The sequence below is a fragment of the Carassius gibelio genome, chromosome A5 (assembly GCF_023724105.1).
Source record: "Carassius gibelio isolate Cgi1373 ecotype wild population from Czech Republic chromosome A5, carGib1.2-hapl.c, whole genome shotgun sequence".
In the NCBI taxonomy this organism is placed as follows: Eukaryota; Metazoa; Chordata; class Actinopteri; order Cypriniformes; family Cyprinidae; genus Carassius; species Carassius gibelio.
In genome coordinates, this window is record NC_068375.1 from 15,828,585 (window position 1) to 15,845,186 (window position 16,602).

Consider the following 16,602-nt stretch of genomic DNA (forward strand, 5'->3'; position numbering starts at 1 on the left):
CAGGGTTTCATATTTTATTGAAGCACCCCTGGGCGCCGCCATTGGCTAGCGGACCCCCACCTGCTGTTAGCCTTCAATTGACTCCCATTAATTTTGGCGTCACTTTGAGGCGTTTAAAGACTCCATTTGTCCATTAATTATTTTTAAAGAAACACGAAAATGTATAAAAGGCTCCATTACCTTGTATCTTATGTTATGGTCCCGTAGAAGCAGTTTTTGTAGAAAAATAGGCTAACGATTACGTCATAACCAGCGACTCTCTGACGCAAAGTAAAGAAATTACCATATGGACAGGAGGAGAAGCTCGCAGGCAATCTCTTACTGTCTATGAGGCTATCGGGGGACGTGGAGAGTTCAAGGGAGATAATTAATCAGAATACTTACCAAAATTTGCTCCTGTTCACGATTGCCTTCTCTGCAAGATTCGGTGGGTGATTCAGATTTCTCTTGGCACAGCGATTAGAAGATTTACAGGTTGCTCACGTGACATCAACGTCATCAAGCTCAGTTTGAGTCTGCACAGTATGCCCGACCCCCAGGAAGTGCGTGCTTCTAATTGACTTCACTTGTCTCCATTGAAACCAGGTGGCAAGGAAGTCGACCGGAAGTTGAAGTCGGCCGGGGGCCGCCATCTTGTAGCAGAACTTCACTTGCGTTAGCATCCCATTGACCTCCCATTCATTTTGGCGTCACTTTGACAGCAAATAACTTTACATCTGAGGCGTTTAAAGACTCCATTTTTCCATTATTTATTTCTAAAGATCCACAACAATGTATAAAGGGCTCCATTACCCTTCTATGTTACATTATGGCCCCGTAGAAACAGTTTTTGTAAAAATAGGCTAACGATTGCATCATAACCACTGGACTCTCTGTCGCACAGTAAAGAAATTACCGTACAGACAGGAGGAGAAGCTCGCAGGCAATTAACTTAATATGGCGTACTGGCGTTACATTTTAAAATACTATACAAAATAATTAATCAGGATACTTACTCCTGCTCACTCACGCCAAAGAACTCCCCGCTCAAGCTCGCTGTCTCTGCAAGATTAACGATGGCAGTTTGCACGCACAGCCACTAGAAGATTTAAATCTTTCAGACAGGTTGCTGACGTCATCAAGCTTAGTTCGAGTCTGCGCGTCAGAAACGGAAGTGCTAAAAATTGCTTAAAATGGGCTTCACTTGTCTCAATTGAATTCCAATGGGGTCGCTGTGTCCATTTTTTTTGACTGTCTATGGTTCCAAAGGGGTCGCTGTGTCCATTTCTTTTACTGTCTATGGTTGAATCCAATGGGGTCGCTGTTTCCATTTCTTTAACTGTCTATGGAAGCACCCCAGGAAGTAGAAATTAGAATAGGAAGTGTTTAATGATCATTTCCGGGCAAAGTTCATGGTCAAATCGAATGCAACATGGCTGCTCACATGTCCAGATTAAGAGGCTGGAGCCGAGCGCAGAGGTTTGATCTAATGCACTAATTATTGACGTATCGAAAGGAAGAGCGTTACATGTGTAGAGGCGTAGCAGCATGTTTGCACTGACTTTATAAAATAATATATTTTATATTCTCTGTTAACTTTGTCAAATCGTTTGTTATAGCGATAATACACATGTGAGAAACTTCAGAATCTCGCGTGCTTTCCCTATGTGTTGACAGCATAATCTGTCGCCGGTTATTGGTTATAGTTTAACTGTTTTGTCGTGTGTTTAATGTTGAGATGTCTGTAGAAACAGTAAGTACAGTGAGTTTGTGTTTACTGCAGGTTTGGCGTAGCAGTATGTCGTCAGTACAGCAGCGGCGGCCCGTACCCCAATGTGTCCCTGTCCACACCGCTCACCGGGATCCCCAAACCGGTCTTTGCCTCCGTGGACGGACACGAGAAATACGAGACTAAAATCACCACCTTAGAAAACGGACTCAAAGTTGCATCTCAGAACAAATTTGGTCAATTCTGTACAGTTGGAAGTGAGCACAGCATGTGTAACATGTACTATGTTGTTAGATTCAAATGAGCTGAACCAGACACGGATGGTTTGATTAATTCAATCTGCTTGTTTTTAGTTCTAGTAAACTCAGGCTCACGTCATGAAGCAAAATATCCCAGCGGAATTGCACACTTTTTGGAAAAGCTTTCATTTTCTGTAAGTCAGTTAATGTTCATGAGTTGGATTGCATGATTGTTCTACTTTCTGCTTTGACACAGTTTTTCTGCTTTAAATGCACTAAACCAATCTGAGTCTGATTGGTTCTTTCGATTTAAGTCCACAGCCCAGTTTGAAAGTAAAGATGATATTCTTCTAACACTTGAGAGGCATGGAGGCATATGTGACTGCCAAACATCCAGGTCCGGAGACTTTTATTTTTATTTTTATTTTTTTATTCTTTTCCATTTGATTCCGCATGTTTTATTGTTTCTTATCATGTACAGGGACACAACGATGTATGCAGTTTCAGCTGAAGTGAAGGGTCTGGATACTGTCGTGAACCTCCTGTCAGATGCGGTTCTACAGCCTCGTTTACTAGGTTAGCATCTCAAACACAAATGTTTCAATGTATCTTTAATGAATCTTTGAAACCGTTAAAAGATATATGACAGGTTGAAATGTTGGAATAATTAAAATAGTTTAATTTGATATATTATTATTATAAAAAAAATATTATATATATATATATATAATATATAGAATTTATTCCAGCCTTTTAGTGTCACTTGATCCTTCAGGAATTATTCAGATATGCTGATTTGATTCTTAAGAAATGTTTATTATCAGTGTTAAAAGCAGTTTTGCTGCTGTATAATATATTTTTAGAAATCGTGATACACTACTATTCAAAGGTTTCGGGTATGTGAGAGAGAGCGAGAAAAAGTTGAATTTTATAATGTTACAAAATATTTATATTTCAAATAAATGCTGTTATTTTTACTCAACATTCTCATCAAAGATTGCTGAAAAAATGTATAAATGTATCATTAGCATTAAAAGTCTTCAAAAAACTTTACAAAATGATTATATTTCTGACTTGTATGCACCTCATGTCTTCAGATGAGGAGATTGAGATGACCAGAATGGCTGTTCGGTTTGAGTTGGAGGATCTGAACATGAGACCCGACCCGGAGCCTTTACTAACAGAAATGATTCATGCTGTGAGTACGACTTTATACTTTGCTGTAGGTTATTGAAATGAGCTTCTAAGTCTTTTTTTGATGGTCTCGTCAATATTTAGGCTGCATACAGGGACAACACCGTGGGCCTACCTCGCTTCTGCCCTCCTGAAAATGTAGAGAAGATCGACAGGAAGCTGCTTCATAAGTACCTACAGAGCTATTACTGTCCGCAGCGCATGGTGCTGGCTGGGGTTGGGATTGAACACGAGCAGCTTGTTCAGTGTGCCAGGAAGTATCTCCTAAATGTTAAACCAGTATGGGGCGCGAGCACACCTGCCAACGTCGACAAGTCTGTAGCACAATACACAGGTGGCATTGTTAAGGTGAACACATTTTTTAAGGCCAGCAAACATTTAGTTTTTTAAAAATTCCTAATTGACTTCAGCTGAGCTGCTTGTCTCATGTCAGATGGTGAAGGACATGTCCGATGTGAGTTTGGGTCCAACACCCATCCCTGAACTAACGCACATCATGATTGGGCTGGAGAGCTGCTCCTTTTTGGTTCGTTACACATCTCAGTCCGTCAAATCAGTACAGTTTCACACTTGCTGATAACGGTTGTGTACTGACGCAAGTCTGTGAATTATAGGAGGATGACTTCATCCCCTTTGCAGTCCTCAATATGATGATGGGAGGTGGAGGATCCTTCTCTGCCGGAGGGCCTGGAAAAGGCATGTTCACCCGTCTCTACCTAAATGTGCTCAACAGGTGTGCCGTCATCTCTTTACGCTCCGAAATGCCACTGTTATTAATGTAGTGAACCGCTTTCAGCCATTTTTGTCAATTGTACAGACATCACTGGATGTACAATGCTACTTCGTACCACCACAGCTATGAAGACAGTGGTCTGCTGTGTATCCATGCAAGTGCAGACCCCAGACAGGTACTGTAGTTAGGTTTATTTTGTAAATATGACTACCATACACTGCATTATTTTATTTATTTATTTTTATTTAGGTGCGAGAAATGGTGGAGATCATTACAAGGGAGTTTATTCAGATGACTGGGACAGCAGGAGAAGTAAGACCTTCCTTTTGGCCTTCATTTGTTTATCGACCCTCGTCACGTTTCTGGGGTTCTCCGAAGTGAAGTTGTCATAGTTGGGACAACCTCTATTGCGATGAATGGAAACTACAACATGCATTTTTTTTTTCCGAGTTCGCAGTCAAAATCACATACAAAAAGGGTTTGTGTAAATCTTAGTCTTAATTCACCCTTCCACAAATTAAATCCAGGTCTTAAATCGGAGTTAAAGGTATGAAATTTAGGAAGTCTTGGCATTAAATGTTGCATGCACTGCTTAAAAAAAGTATATCTTCATCTGTATTTTTGCCGTTCCAATCTAAACGTCTTTAAATCAAGCTACGATTACTTGATGTAAATTTCTCGTTTCTAAGACATGCAAAATGAGTTCGATGAAAACAAGAACAAACATCTCTCAATAAGGCATTTATTTTAAACACAAATTAACTTAGTATTGATAAATTTCTTATTAAATTTAAATATTTGCACAAGAAATCAAGACCTTTTTGCAAGATGTTCATAAAGTACAGTAAAAGTTATTTCCATATCCGAGTGGTTGCGAGCAGAGCTATTCAAGCCTTCATAAAACCTGCACAAACCCTGTGAAATCCACCATAGGATTTCCATGACTTTCCAATAGAGGAAACCGATATTAAGAGCTTGATTACAGTGTTCAGAACACAGAGAGATGTCAAATTTAAATGTGTATTACATTTTTTTTTAAATGAAAAAATGTTCTAGATGTACAATGTTAATAGCTGTGATCATGCGTCATCACAGTCTGAAAAGGTTCTCCTAGTGAATCTGTTGCGTTCATAATCTGAAATCTCTCACTTGTGCAGATGGAGCTAGAGAGAGCCAAGACACAACTGAAATCCATGCTCATGATGAACCTGGAGTCACGACCGGTCATCTTTGAAGATGTAGGTCGACAAGTACTTGCGACAGACAAGAGGAAGCTGCCCCATGAGCTGTGTGAGCTCATCAGTAAGTATTGATGGTACTGCAGAGTATAAAGCCTGTATGTAAGCAAAATACTTAATACACAACCTTTCAAAAGTTTGAGCAAATCAGCATATTAGAATGATTTCTGAAGGAGCATGCGACACTGAAGACTGGAGTGTAATGACTGTACATATTTAATATGGTATATCAGTATCATACCATTCACTAGATTTTTCTTGGAGACGTCTGTTTGGTAAAAATATTAAATAACATGCTATTTCTCTCTCCACTTTTCTTTGTTTTAGGTAACGTTACAGCCAGTGACATCAAGAGAGTTACAAGGAAGATGCTGCGTAGTAAGCCTGCGGTAGCAGCGCTGGGAGATCTGACCGAGCTTCCCTCGTATGAGGACATTCAGGCCGCTCTCTCTAGCAAAGACGGACGTCTGCCTCGCATGTATCGCCTGTTCCGATAGGGGACAGACAGCTGGCACCATCTAGAGGCAAAAAATGAGGACACCCCTAACAAATATTTTCTTGATGGAATTTAAGTGCAATGCTTAGAAGGACTGTGGTTGCATTTCCTCTAAAAAGTGTTTAAAACATGACTTTAGTTCACTCAAACATTGTCATCATTTACTCAGCCTCATGTCATTCCAGAACTGTAGGACTTCCTACTGTGGAATAACAGAAGATATTTTAAACGAATAGTTTTTTGTCTGTACAAAGTAAGTCAGAGGGCTCTAACGGGCTCGGTTCTTCCAAATATCTTTTTTTCTGTTGCATAGAAGAAAGAAAGGTTTGTAATGACACGAGGCTGGTGCGTAAATGAGAATTTTCATATTTGGGTGGCAAATTCTTTTACATTTTAACAGCTTGGAGATGACTAAGTTTAGTTTTACACACCAGTGCATTATTTCACATTTCTATCTTAATTGGCTCAACTTTTAGTGCACTTTCCCATGTCATTTGTTCCCATTTCTACATTGTTGTTCATAGGCTGTGCTTTTCTGTGTAAAACTGGGCAAACCTAAATGGTATTCTGCACCATATTTTCCCCACAAATGTCTGAAATGATCCCTTGATATAAAAAAAACAACAACCTTGATCTAATATCTGAACAGAATGACACTGACTGTCTTATCTACCACTCAGCCTAGCAGCGAATCTTAGTGTATATAAAGATAAACCCCTTTTCTCTTGCTGAATCACTGTCAGCATGAACACTTTCTTTTTCCAAATGTCTGTTTAGCCGTTTGTGTTGGATTATGCTACAATAATATATTTATTCCCTTGTACTTCATCAGTACAAGTGTACTGTTATATATTTCCATTACTCTTAAGATATTTCCACTGCCTAATAAGATGATGACAATGATGGAATCAGTCATGAGCAAAAACCTTTGTGTTCCCTTAAAAGAATGAAAAGTTTGAGCCTTTGTATTATTTGTTTTCATGTACGATTTGAATATAGAGAAACCGTTTCCTTGGTTTATGTTTGAATCCCAAAATATATTTGGTTCAAAATGTGTAATTGAAACAAACTCGTGATAAATAACACTTCAAGTGTGAGTTTTTATATTACTTTACACAGTAAACGAACATTTATAACAGGCTATTGTTTGGTTTTAAACAGCAGAATGTATTTGAAGTCACTGAGGCAGTCATGAGAACGATCGCAGGCACTTTCAGTACAAATAGAACTGAAATTCATGTTGTGAATGCGTGACTTAATGTTACAGCACAGTCAATGAGATCCATGCACAAGCAAGCAATACCAATACTATGGACCGTTCCTGTCCCCATACATATATCACACTTGACATCAAGTAAGCTGAATTAGATTGGATATGTTAAGGAAGTAAACTCAAGTATAGTCTGTGCCTCCTCACTTAAGATTCTGCACACAGTTTAACCCAAGATCAGCCTCTCGACATGATCCCACACTGACCTATCATTGTCAGTCCATAAATAAAAACTGGTAATGATGCTACAGTACAGTTCCCTTTTATAAAGGAGTACAACTGTTAGCACATTGTTAGCTAACTCTTCAAAAATGAGACCAGGATTAGCCTGGTACTGGTATGTGTTTACAGTATCAGTTAATGGTTTAGCAAGGCAATGAAACACAATCATTTGAAACCATAAACAGAACAGAACCTTTTGGCTTGCAAGTTAAATACCAGAATATGAAATAATACAAAAAATGAATTAGGAATAGCAGATGTACAGTACAGTTAACAATTTACTCTGGTCAGTATAATTTATAGATTTATATCATGTTGTATAGTTCCATCATTAGCTGCTAAACGTCCAGCGGAAGTCTGTTAGTCCCTGGACTGTGCACTTGACATCTCTAGCACGGAGTTATCCTTTGGTCCCGAAAGTCCAGCTTTCTAAGTCAGTACCTTGGTGTTTGAAATGATCCATTTGATCACCCTACTGCTCTCACAAGCTGCTCCCTGATCAGGATATGGTGCAAACCGTGCTGTTATTCTGGTTTTTCATAGCTGCCTCTTTCTTTTTCAGCTCCCTGGTGATTCTCCTTCGGATTCCTTCTAGATACAGGCTTCTGTCAAACTGGCCAGCACCCAAAGGAATGCTGGGGAGGATAACGCACTGATTTAATGGTTTCTCAAACCTCCATGAAACATAAACAGACCTCAAAGCAGTACATTTTATTTTGTGAATTGACGAAAAGCTTGGAACAAAATGTACAAGTGTTAAAATCACCGTAAACAGATGCTTACTTATCTCTGCCTGGACGAAGTTTGACCTGAAACATCCCAATGACAGGCCGGTGATCTGATGTCTTAATGGACGAGCAAGATGCATACTTGACCACTTTAATGTCATCTGCTTGTCTGTTTCGATAAAGGATCCGATCCTGTCAACAAATGAGGAAAGATCAACGACTGTACTAAAGGGTATATAGTGATACACATGCAATTAGCAAGAAAGCCTACTGTATATGAGGGTGTTCTCTGCTTTGTGGTGGTGTCATAGACGTCACAACCGATGTCAAACTTGTACGTAGGAGGAAACTGAATAGCTGCTTCCTGAAACCCCTTAAAAATGGAACCTACAAATGCACAAACACAGATTCTTCCTGTTAAAGTACTTAGATTTAATACATTTTTCTTGAAAGGAGCATAAATACTGTATGAATTACACAGGAATGTAATTTTGCATCTAACTTGCCTTCTTTCATCTCTTTCAACAGCTGGTCATGTTGTAATAGTGGGCTCATATCTGCACCCACACCTCCATTCAGAATGGCCTCCACCTCTCCTCTGGCTTTATTTAGGCGGAAGTTAAAATCTCCAAACCAGAAAACTTCGTCAAAACGGGTTGTGACATCAGCTGAGAATAAACAAGAAATATGCTCATTAGCAAGAAAAGTTAAAGTCTAAATATGACAGATGCAGAAACACTCACATGTTGTGGAGCGGTAAGGGTTGGTATCAGGAAGGTTTCTAGGAAGTGCCAAAGCTTCTATGATTTTGTTGTAATCTAAGATCCTCTCATATACTTTAGAATCTCCAGCTGAAACAAACCAAAAGATTGTTGGGGTGGGTTTATTTATAGTTGGGTATAAATGGAATGCCATAGCCATTATAAACATTTATTCAAACGCCCTTTATATAACTGGGTGGTTTCCCTTTAGACTTGTTTAAAATTTTCATGAAAAATTCCACTTACAGGTGAAATGGGACGTAATGAAGAGGAAGGATGTCCCAAAGAAAGTGAAGCCGATACCCACAGCTCCTTTAGTCTTAATCTGAGAAATAATTCTGGTTGTGACTGTAGCATGTTCCACCTCTGTAGCAGCAGAAATAGACCAACTTTATATTATATTGTATAATAAAAAAAGTTTGGGGTCTGTGGGATTTTTTTACAAATAAATTAATAATTATTTTCAGCAAGGTAAATTAAAGAAATCAAACATTCATCAAAAGTGACAGTTAGGATTATATATTGTCACAAAATATCCATTTCAAATAAATGCTGTTCCTTTGAACTGCTAATATCATTATTAATTCAACACTGATATAATTAAGGTTTCTTGAGCGGCAAATCAGCATAATAGAATGATTTCTGAAGGATCGTGTGACGCTGAAGCCTGGAGTAATGTCTGCTGAAAATTCAGCTTTTCCATCACAAGAATAAATTACATTTTAAAATTACAAAAAAAAAATGTTATTTTCAATTTTAGTAATATTTCACAACATTGCTGTTTTGTTGTATTTTTGATCAAACAAATGCAGTCTTAATGAGCTTAAGATTCTTCTTTCAGAAGATTCAAAAAATCTTACTGACCCCAAACATTTGAATGGTAATGCAAAACATATATTAATTTGGAGAAGGAAAACAAAACAAGCTTTACCTGAACAGAACCATATGAGATCTCTCCTGACAAATATAGTGAGGTAGAGAACGCCATGGGCTGCTGCATACAGCATCACGTAATACGGCCCGAGAGTTTCCTGCAGGCGGATCTCCCACTCCCTCCTGTGGAAAACATGAAGAGACTAAATGAGTAAATGTGCTGAGCATCACAAGAAGACAACATTAAAAATGCTGTGAAAAGCAATGCAATGTCTTACCTATCCGGACACCCTTCCTGAACTCCTATAACGTAGACGTCCTGTGCAAAGTCTGTGTCGGCGGGGAGCAGCAGATCATCTAGGTTGTATGGAAGACCCTGAGACCAAGAGTGAAAGCTTAGGCTACTGCAGCTATGCACTTAACATTAGAAAAAACAGTATTGTTCCCCACCTTCTCTCCCTGCATGTTCCATGTGGCGACGTAGATACCGAGCCGTCTCTCTGGGAAGTAGCGGTCTAGCTCTTCTGCCCCCAGCAAGGCACCGTTACCCAAAACACTGCCCTCCAGAAAGCTCCTAAAACCATAAGCAAGTACATTTTCAGGAAAACAGTGGCTAAATAAGACCAAAAGATTTGGGAAATGCTCCTTCTAACATCTGTCGCACCATGTATTCTTAAAAACAAGCAGATAACGGCATTATTTCAAGAAGACAGAATAATTTTTGTCTTGTGTGAGCCCATTGGCCATTCATATCTCATGTCAACCTCAAGTAGAACATGAATGTTTGTTCTCCTGATGCAGTTTGACAGTTGCTGAACTAGCATCTCACTGATCCATTAATCTCTTTTGCATTCGCACTGCTTCACCCTTCCTCTTCAATCTCTCTATAGACATCCAGCTTCTCTTTTCACTACCCACAGCTAAAGCGGTTCAGGTGACTCTGTAAGCAGCGACCTACTCTGGCAAACGCCTGCGCTCATTCCCGCAGGAATATTAATGATGGTCTACTTCCTTCTGAAACATAACATTTTAAATGTATCATGCATTCACACAAAAATGCTCACATAAGTGAAAAGGCTTAAACGCTTAGGACTCATCGAGAAGCCACATCAGCCCGTGATCATGAGATGTTCAAACTGAAGTTCTGCTGAGTGATCGCTTTCGAAGAAAAGAAGAAGCTTCTCACCTGTTCCTCACATCCCGGGGTCTGATGGGGTTCAGAACGCTATAGGTTGACTTCATGGAATGGACAGAGGCACTGTCTGACACCATCGTGTCCAACAGCCGGCTGTCGCTCAGATTCCTCTGAAGCCTCTCCGACCGCCCCCTTCTCCCCACCGCACTGTAATCCAGACAATCCCTGTCAATCCGATTAGTTGTCCTTAAGGACGTGGAGGCTGCGCTGTTCTCCAGAGGAGGATATGTGCCACTGGGCTGCAGTGGGGACAGAATAATTCGGGACGGTTTCAAACGCTCTTTATGTGGATCGCTGCGCTCATTTTCAGTCTCGGAGAAGCTACAGGTCCTGATCCTGAACGGCGGTGTCTCCATGGGTGGGAGATCAAGGGGACGTCCGGATGCAAGGCCTTGGCCATTTGACGAGGTGTCTTCTTTCAGCGAATCGGTGGAAGAGCCTGTCTCTCCCGGGTCGGTGAGACTCTCCTGGCTGTTCCTCAATCTTCTCCCCCTCGCCTTCTCTTCAAATGAGATATTTTTTCCCCCCATTCCCAATCCCACGGGCTTCGGCAGAGAGGGAGGTTGAGGATGTAATGAACTAAGCTTGGCGTCTTTGTTATGCTCATCCTGAAGTAGACTGGTACCTTCATATGGCTTCTTGATGTCTTTGAGCTCCTCCTTGTTGCTCTTCTCTGTCCTCAGGTTTACACTCAGAACTGTAATATCTGTTTTACAAGCTGGCTCTCCTGACTGGAGATCTGTGGGGTTAAACGGGACGATGCTGTCTCCATGCTCACTCATCCTATTGCCAGACTTGGTTTTAGATGTAAACAAGTCCCATGGTACTCAGATGATTACATCCTGTGGAGACAGCAAAAAGATTATTTTGAGGACTTCTGATTAATATGTCAATAGTCTAAGATGCAATGTTGTTTAAAATATAAAAAGTGAAAATACAAAGATGAGATTAACCATTTAAAGTTGGCTAGCAAACGTTTTTATTTTGGTATAACAATAGATTTTTTCCTCTCTTTCTTTCTTTCTTTCTTTTTTCTTCTCCAAAACAATAGATTTTTGTTATCTGCCAATGCACTAAAATAAAAATATCATTAAAATACTATCTAGAAAAATTGATTTTTTTGTTATTGTGTAATTAAGTTGTTTATGCCCCTCTATTTAAGCATTTGCTAAATGCATAAATATAAATGTTAATGCAATTGTGTACAGAAAATATAAATCTTCTTCTACCCAATATTAAAAATATTAGAGAAAACCTTCAGGTCAATATCAATAACAACAAATTATATACATATTGTCCCAGATAAGCTTTACTTGGAATACTTCATTAGAAAACAAGAAAGATAACATATATCTTGTAAATCTTTATCATTTATTCCTTCGACCCCATAGCGCAGTTGGGTTTGGAAAATAAAAATTAAAAAATGGGTTCAATTGGGAAATTCTCAGTTTGATAAATGGACTAAATAATGAACACGTTTAAGTAAAACTCAACTAAAACACAAACCTGGTGATAAAAGGAAGAATGCTTTGCAGAAACACAAAAACAATTAGTTTCAGTCCTACGTTAAGCTTTAGTAAAACATCGACGGATAAATAATAAATTAAACATCTAACAAAATCTAAATTTAGCAAAAGACATCTATTAAACAGGCCTGGCAAATGAACAATATTATCAACAACAATCATCAGGCTACAATTAGCAACATTACCGTACAAACAGTAAAAATAAAGCTCCAATCAAAGGCGAACTAAGCCTGAAATGTATTCTGACGAGTGATTCCAGATGACTGAAATCTGTTCCTCAAAGCGATGTTAAACTCTGTCATGCGATGGCCACATATATGTTAGCTACCGCTACACTCAAACTGTAGCGTTCTTCCCTTTGCATAATATAAATATACATATGTGTGAAGCATAAAATGACATATTTTGAGGGTGAAGCAGCTCTCCGTTACCTCCAGTTCGCTGAAGAAGCAAACTTTCCTGACTTCCTTAGCAACGCCAGACAACCAACAACAACTCCACAAGAGGGTGAGCAGGCCGCCAGCAGCAGCGCTTCATGAAACAGCGCCCCCTCGCGGTTTGATCGCTTTCTTATTTTTCGACAAATAAGTGGTCGGTTTACAGAACTATCGGCGTACCATTCAGTACTGTGGAAACCAAGCGTAATGTTTTAAAAATCAGCCACTGAAAATCCTGTACTGATTATTGTGAAAGACATGTCGTGTGTGTGTGTGAATATAGAGGTAAATGTTCTGATCATTACACTGACCTACAATAATATCTTTACATTTCAGATCAGTGGATTATTATTATTATTATTATTATTATTATTATTATTATTATTATTATTATTATTATTATTATTATTATTATTCCCTTTTTTTTCATTACATGGTAAATTCGAATGACTGGATGGATAACAAAGTAAAGCATATTAACACTTTTAACTGCCCATTCATAGCAGTTTTAATAGAGTTAATTGTATTTTGAGTGAACTCTGAAAAACAAAATGCAAATCGGTCTGCAACATTCAGTTCAGATTAGCTTCCCTTAATTGCAAAACTAATTATTGGATTATTTTTCTCACCATTTAAATAACAGCATTCCTACAGTAAAGTGTGGAGGTGGTAATATCCTATAATAGGGGTGTTTCTCTGCAAAAAAGAATGCAGCATTTGAAAGGATAGAAGGAAAAATAGAATACAGTCACATTCTTGAGGAAAATCTGCTGCCCTCTGTCAGAAAGTTGTCAGAGAAAGTCAAGAAGAGGGGTTAAACTTCCAACATGACAGTGACCCAAAGTACACAGCAAAACTGACCAGACAGTGGCTGAAGGAGAAAAGGTAAATGTCCATGCATGGCCTATAGTCAGAGCCCAGACTTAAAATCAGTGGAACGACTAGAAGCCTGCAGTCCACAAACACTGAACTGAACTCGATCAGTTCTGCAAAAAAAAAAAGAGTGGGCAAATATTGAAAAGTCTAGATGTGCAAATAAGAACAAATCCCAAATGACTTAAGGCTGTAATTAAAGTAAAAGGTGGTTCAATAAAACACTGACGCAAGGGGGTGATCCTTTTTTCTAACTCATTGATCCTTTTTTTTTTTTTTTTTTTTTTTTTTTTTGACATGTTGGTGTTATATTTTCAATTGTTGCACTAAGTAAATACACCTGGATCAAACAAAATCTCAATCCATCTTCATTTCAGGCTGCAAAGCAACAAAGTGGCATTATTTTAAATGGGGGTGATTCTTTTATATGCCCAATTTATAAAGTGGCCATTCTGGCAAGGCGTTATATGACAAGTAAAAAAGAAATTAACTAATGAAATAAGGTTACTAACAGTCGTAATTGGTGGTAGTTCATCTTAAGTGTTTATATAAACCTATGACTGAGTCTCATTGTGTATTGCTGTTGTGTTTCAGGTTGCTGGGCTGGGAAACCCTGGCAGGAATGGCTCTCGGCATAGTGTTGTTATGGCTGTGCTCACAATGTTAGCTGAACATTTGGCAGCACCGTATAGCTGGAGATCTGACCAACAGGTTCCAGGGGAGGTCACTGTATCTTCAAGATATCTAGCTGGTTCTTCTTTGACCCAAGGTGCTCATGAATGTCAATGGCATGAGTTTGGCAAAAGCATGTGAGACGCATTGTATTGTGCTTTAAAATCACTGTAATACTTTTTTCACCCTCCTCATTAAAATCCTTGGTTATATGAATTTATTTCTTCTTTATTTCATTTGTTATTTTTTTCCCCTGCTAGAAAATATTTAATTATTTATGTAGTGCTGCTCTATCTATCATAGAGCATCACTACATCAGTTGTAGTGTTTGTTGTAGAAATTCATTATAACAGCACATGTTTATTGTCCCTGCAGGTAATACCACGGCTGTGCGTTGATATCGGGCGACCGTTGGGTAAAACGCCTGTTGACCGTCATGTTTTGGGACGTTTTCCACAAGAGGAACTAAATGTTCTAGACACTGTCATGTTCTGCTGACATATATCACAGACTCGCAACCCCAGACTTCACCAGCAGAGGGCAGAAGAGTGTCACGCAAGAATAAAACCAGGACACTTTCAACGCCTCAGGAAAGGTCTCTGTCATATTTTAAAGTTCAGTATATTAGGAGGTAGCAGTCAGGGTTACAAGCTGTATTATAGTATCTAACTGATTTTCCTAAATTTGGGTTTGCAAACCCCTAGAGGCTCCAGTATGGAACTGCAGAAGTTTCATTTAATTGCCAAGCAGAAAAGCAAATGCTGTATTAATATTAAAGGGTTAGTTCACCGAAAAATGAAAATGATGTCATTAATAACTCACCCTCATGTCGTTCCAAACCCGTAAGACCTCCGTTCATCTACGGGACACAGTTTAAGATATTTTAGATTTAGTCCAAGAGCTCTCAGTCCCTCCATTGAAGCTGTACACAGCAAAATCTCCAACAATTCAATACATTTTGAAAGGTTAGTATTACCTCAAATATCAGTGTTTATTTTTCATAACTTATAGTGAATATGTTCATTCATTCATATTGACAAAGGAGTTTGGAAACCCCTGGTTAAAACCTGGACAACATTGACCTCACTATGATCCTTACAGTGTTTATAAATAATTGTACTGTGATATTTTGTGATATGTTTGTGATATTTTCCCCATTATGTTCAGCCAGAGGCTTCCAAAAACTTCAAACATTTCTGATATTCAGAGAACTGTACATCTCTGTATTCAGAGAATAGAACTTGTGAACTATTCAGAAATGTATGCTTGAATATTTATTATGAGAAAATTAAATCACTACTACTAAAGAATTACTTACTTCTAAAGTGTCTGCAAAATACAGAAATGTACATTTATTTTGAACCTGCAAAAATAATAAAAACAATATATAATAATAAAATAAACATGACAAAATGAATGCTGCTGTCATCAAAATAGGCAAAAATGTGAAATTAAATTTTTCAATTAAACTTTTTACTCAAATGATTATGCTTGTAATTTGCAATGAAAAAAAATGCTGTATGAAATTCTAAGTAAAAGCATTTTGGAGCCTACAGTGATACCATTATTATAAATACATAATTTCATCAGTTAGGCCTAATATAACTTCAACAAAGATGGTTTTCACTCAAATACAGTAGACCTTTAATTGCATCCCAAGAACAAAGGTTTTGTGGTTCTGAAAGAATCAATTGTTACCAAATTAACAAATGCTGAATGAACACTAAATCGACGAAACACATGATCAAATGCAACAACACATATATTTTACAATGCATAAGGAGTCAGTTTCATTTTTCTGCCAGCATGTTATTAGGCTATCTATGTAAAACTTTTATTATACTTAAAAATATCATAATTCTTCATTGGGCTCAGCACAACACTCAACACTATTAAAAAGAGAGAATGATCAAAAAATAATATAATAATAATAATCTGTAGTCTGAACCAGTGCTGTTTGGAGATTTCTGACAGATGTGGAACATCCAAATCAAAGCTTTGCCATTTTCATCAATTCATCAAGACTTCAAAGACAATATCACTTGTGGCAGATTTTCATCACATTCCAGACAAATACGCTTTCCCTGAGCAATCCTTCACAATGGACCATTCCCAGCTTCTCTGAATGGTCAGGATTTCTTGGTCCACTCTCAGCTCCAACAATACTTCAGGTCAGAGGTTGGCACGGCTGGACACACAGCTCACACAAAAGTGCAAATTTATTCAGGGTAATGTTCTAATCCTCCTAGGGGTCTTCCCTGTTTTATAAAAATATTTAAAGTAATACCACAATTTCTAAACTAGATCTCAGTAACTAAAAGTCATTTTACATTAATGAGTATTTTCTTTAGTTATTATTTTAATGTTTCAGACTCAGAGTTCAGAACCCTCTTAAATGTGATAATTTTTGTGAAATGTCTTTCAAACCTATTTTAAT

At 38.2% G+C, this 16,602-nt stretch overlaps 2 protein-coding genes and 1 long non-coding RNA gene across 4 annotated transcripts; 2 read left to right on the forward strand and 1 right to left on the reverse strand.

Moving 5' to 3' along the window:
• The first annotated feature begins 1,308 nt into the window (after nucleotides 1-1,308).
• LOC127997241 (mitochondrial-processing peptidase subunit alpha) lies at nucleotides 1,309-6,693 on the forward strand. Its single transcript, XM_052592009.1, has 13 exons — nucleotides 1,309-1,458; nucleotides 1,763-1,965; nucleotides 2,062-2,141; nucleotides 2,262-2,344; nucleotides 2,429-2,523; nucleotides 3,045-3,145; nucleotides 3,226-3,489; nucleotides 3,575-3,667; nucleotides 3,756-3,874; nucleotides 3,959-4,049; nucleotides 4,124-4,186; nucleotides 5,032-5,176; nucleotides 5,440-6,693. Exons 1-13 carry the CDS (start codon nucleotides 1,412-1,414, stop codon nucleotides 5,607-5,609), a joined length of 1,554 nt encoding a protein of 517 aa, XP_052447969.1. The 5' UTR covers nucleotides 1,309-1,411; the 3' UTR covers nucleotides 5,610-6,693.
• LOC127997215 (phosphatidylinositol polyphosphate 5-phosphatase type IV) lies at nucleotides 5,313-12,701 on the reverse strand. 2 transcript variants are annotated; one of them, XM_052592007.1, is made up of 11 exons: nucleotides 12,615-12,701; nucleotides 10,649-11,499; nucleotides 9,913-10,036; nucleotides 9,741-9,838; nucleotides 9,521-9,645; nucleotides 8,836-8,955; nucleotides 8,572-8,679; nucleotides 8,335-8,496; nucleotides 8,100-8,215; nucleotides 7,884-8,020; nucleotides 5,313-7,735 (listed from the first exon to the last, which is right to left on the reverse strand). In XM_052592007.1, the coding sequence occupies exons 2-11, from the start codon at nucleotides 11,437-11,439 to the stop codon at nucleotides 7,600-7,602; spliced, it is 1,917 nt and encodes a 638-aa protein (XP_052447967.1). In that variant the 5' UTR covers nucleotides 11,440-11,499; nucleotides 12,615-12,701; the 3' UTR covers nucleotides 5,313-7,599. The 2 variants fall into 2 exon arrangements, with proteins under 2 accessions (XP_052447967.1, XP_052447968.1); XM_052592008.1 differs by lacking the exon at nucleotides 12,615-12,701 and adding an exon at nucleotides 12,164-12,472.
• Nucleotides 12,702-13,062: 361 nt separating this feature from the next.
• Nucleotides 13,063-14,967, forward strand: LOC127987834 (uncharacterized). Its single transcript, XR_008161452.1, has 2 exons — nucleotides 13,063-14,262; nucleotides 14,541-14,967. It is a non-coding gene; the product is annotated as an uncharacterized LOC127987834 (long non-coding RNA).
• The last annotated feature ends 1,635 nt before the right edge of the window (nucleotides 14,968-16,602 follow it).

What these genes read in the sequence shown, in the direction of transcription:
- LOC127997241 (XM_052592009.1), top strand. Translation starts at nt 1,412, where the DNA reads ATGGCTGCTCACATGTCCAGATTAAGAGGCTGGAGCCGAGCGCAGAG. An exon ending in TGTGACTGCCAAACATCCAG is followed by an intron (nt 2,345 to 2,428) that starts GTCCGGAGACTT and finishes TATCATGTACAG; the next exon opens with GGACACAACGATGTATGCAG. An exon ending in TGGAGAGCTGCTCCTTTTTG is followed by an intron (nt 3,668 to 3,755) that starts GTTCGTTACACA and finishes TGTGAATTATAG; the next exon opens with GAGGATGACTTCATCCCCTT.
- LOC127997215 (XM_052592007.1), bottom strand. Translation starts at nt 11,439, where the DNA reads ATGAGTGAGCATGGAGACAGCATCGTCCCGTTTAACCCCACAGATCTC. An exon ending in GGAACATGCAGGGAGAGAAG is followed by an intron (nt 9,839 to 9,912) that starts GTGGGGAACAAT and finishes TCTTGGTCTCAG; the next exon opens with GGTCTTCCATACAACCTAGA. An exon ending in GTTGAAAGAGATGAAAGAAG is followed by an intron (nt 8,216 to 8,334) that starts GCAAGTTAGATG and finishes GTGCATTTGTAG; the next exon opens with GTTCCATTTTTAAGGGGTTT.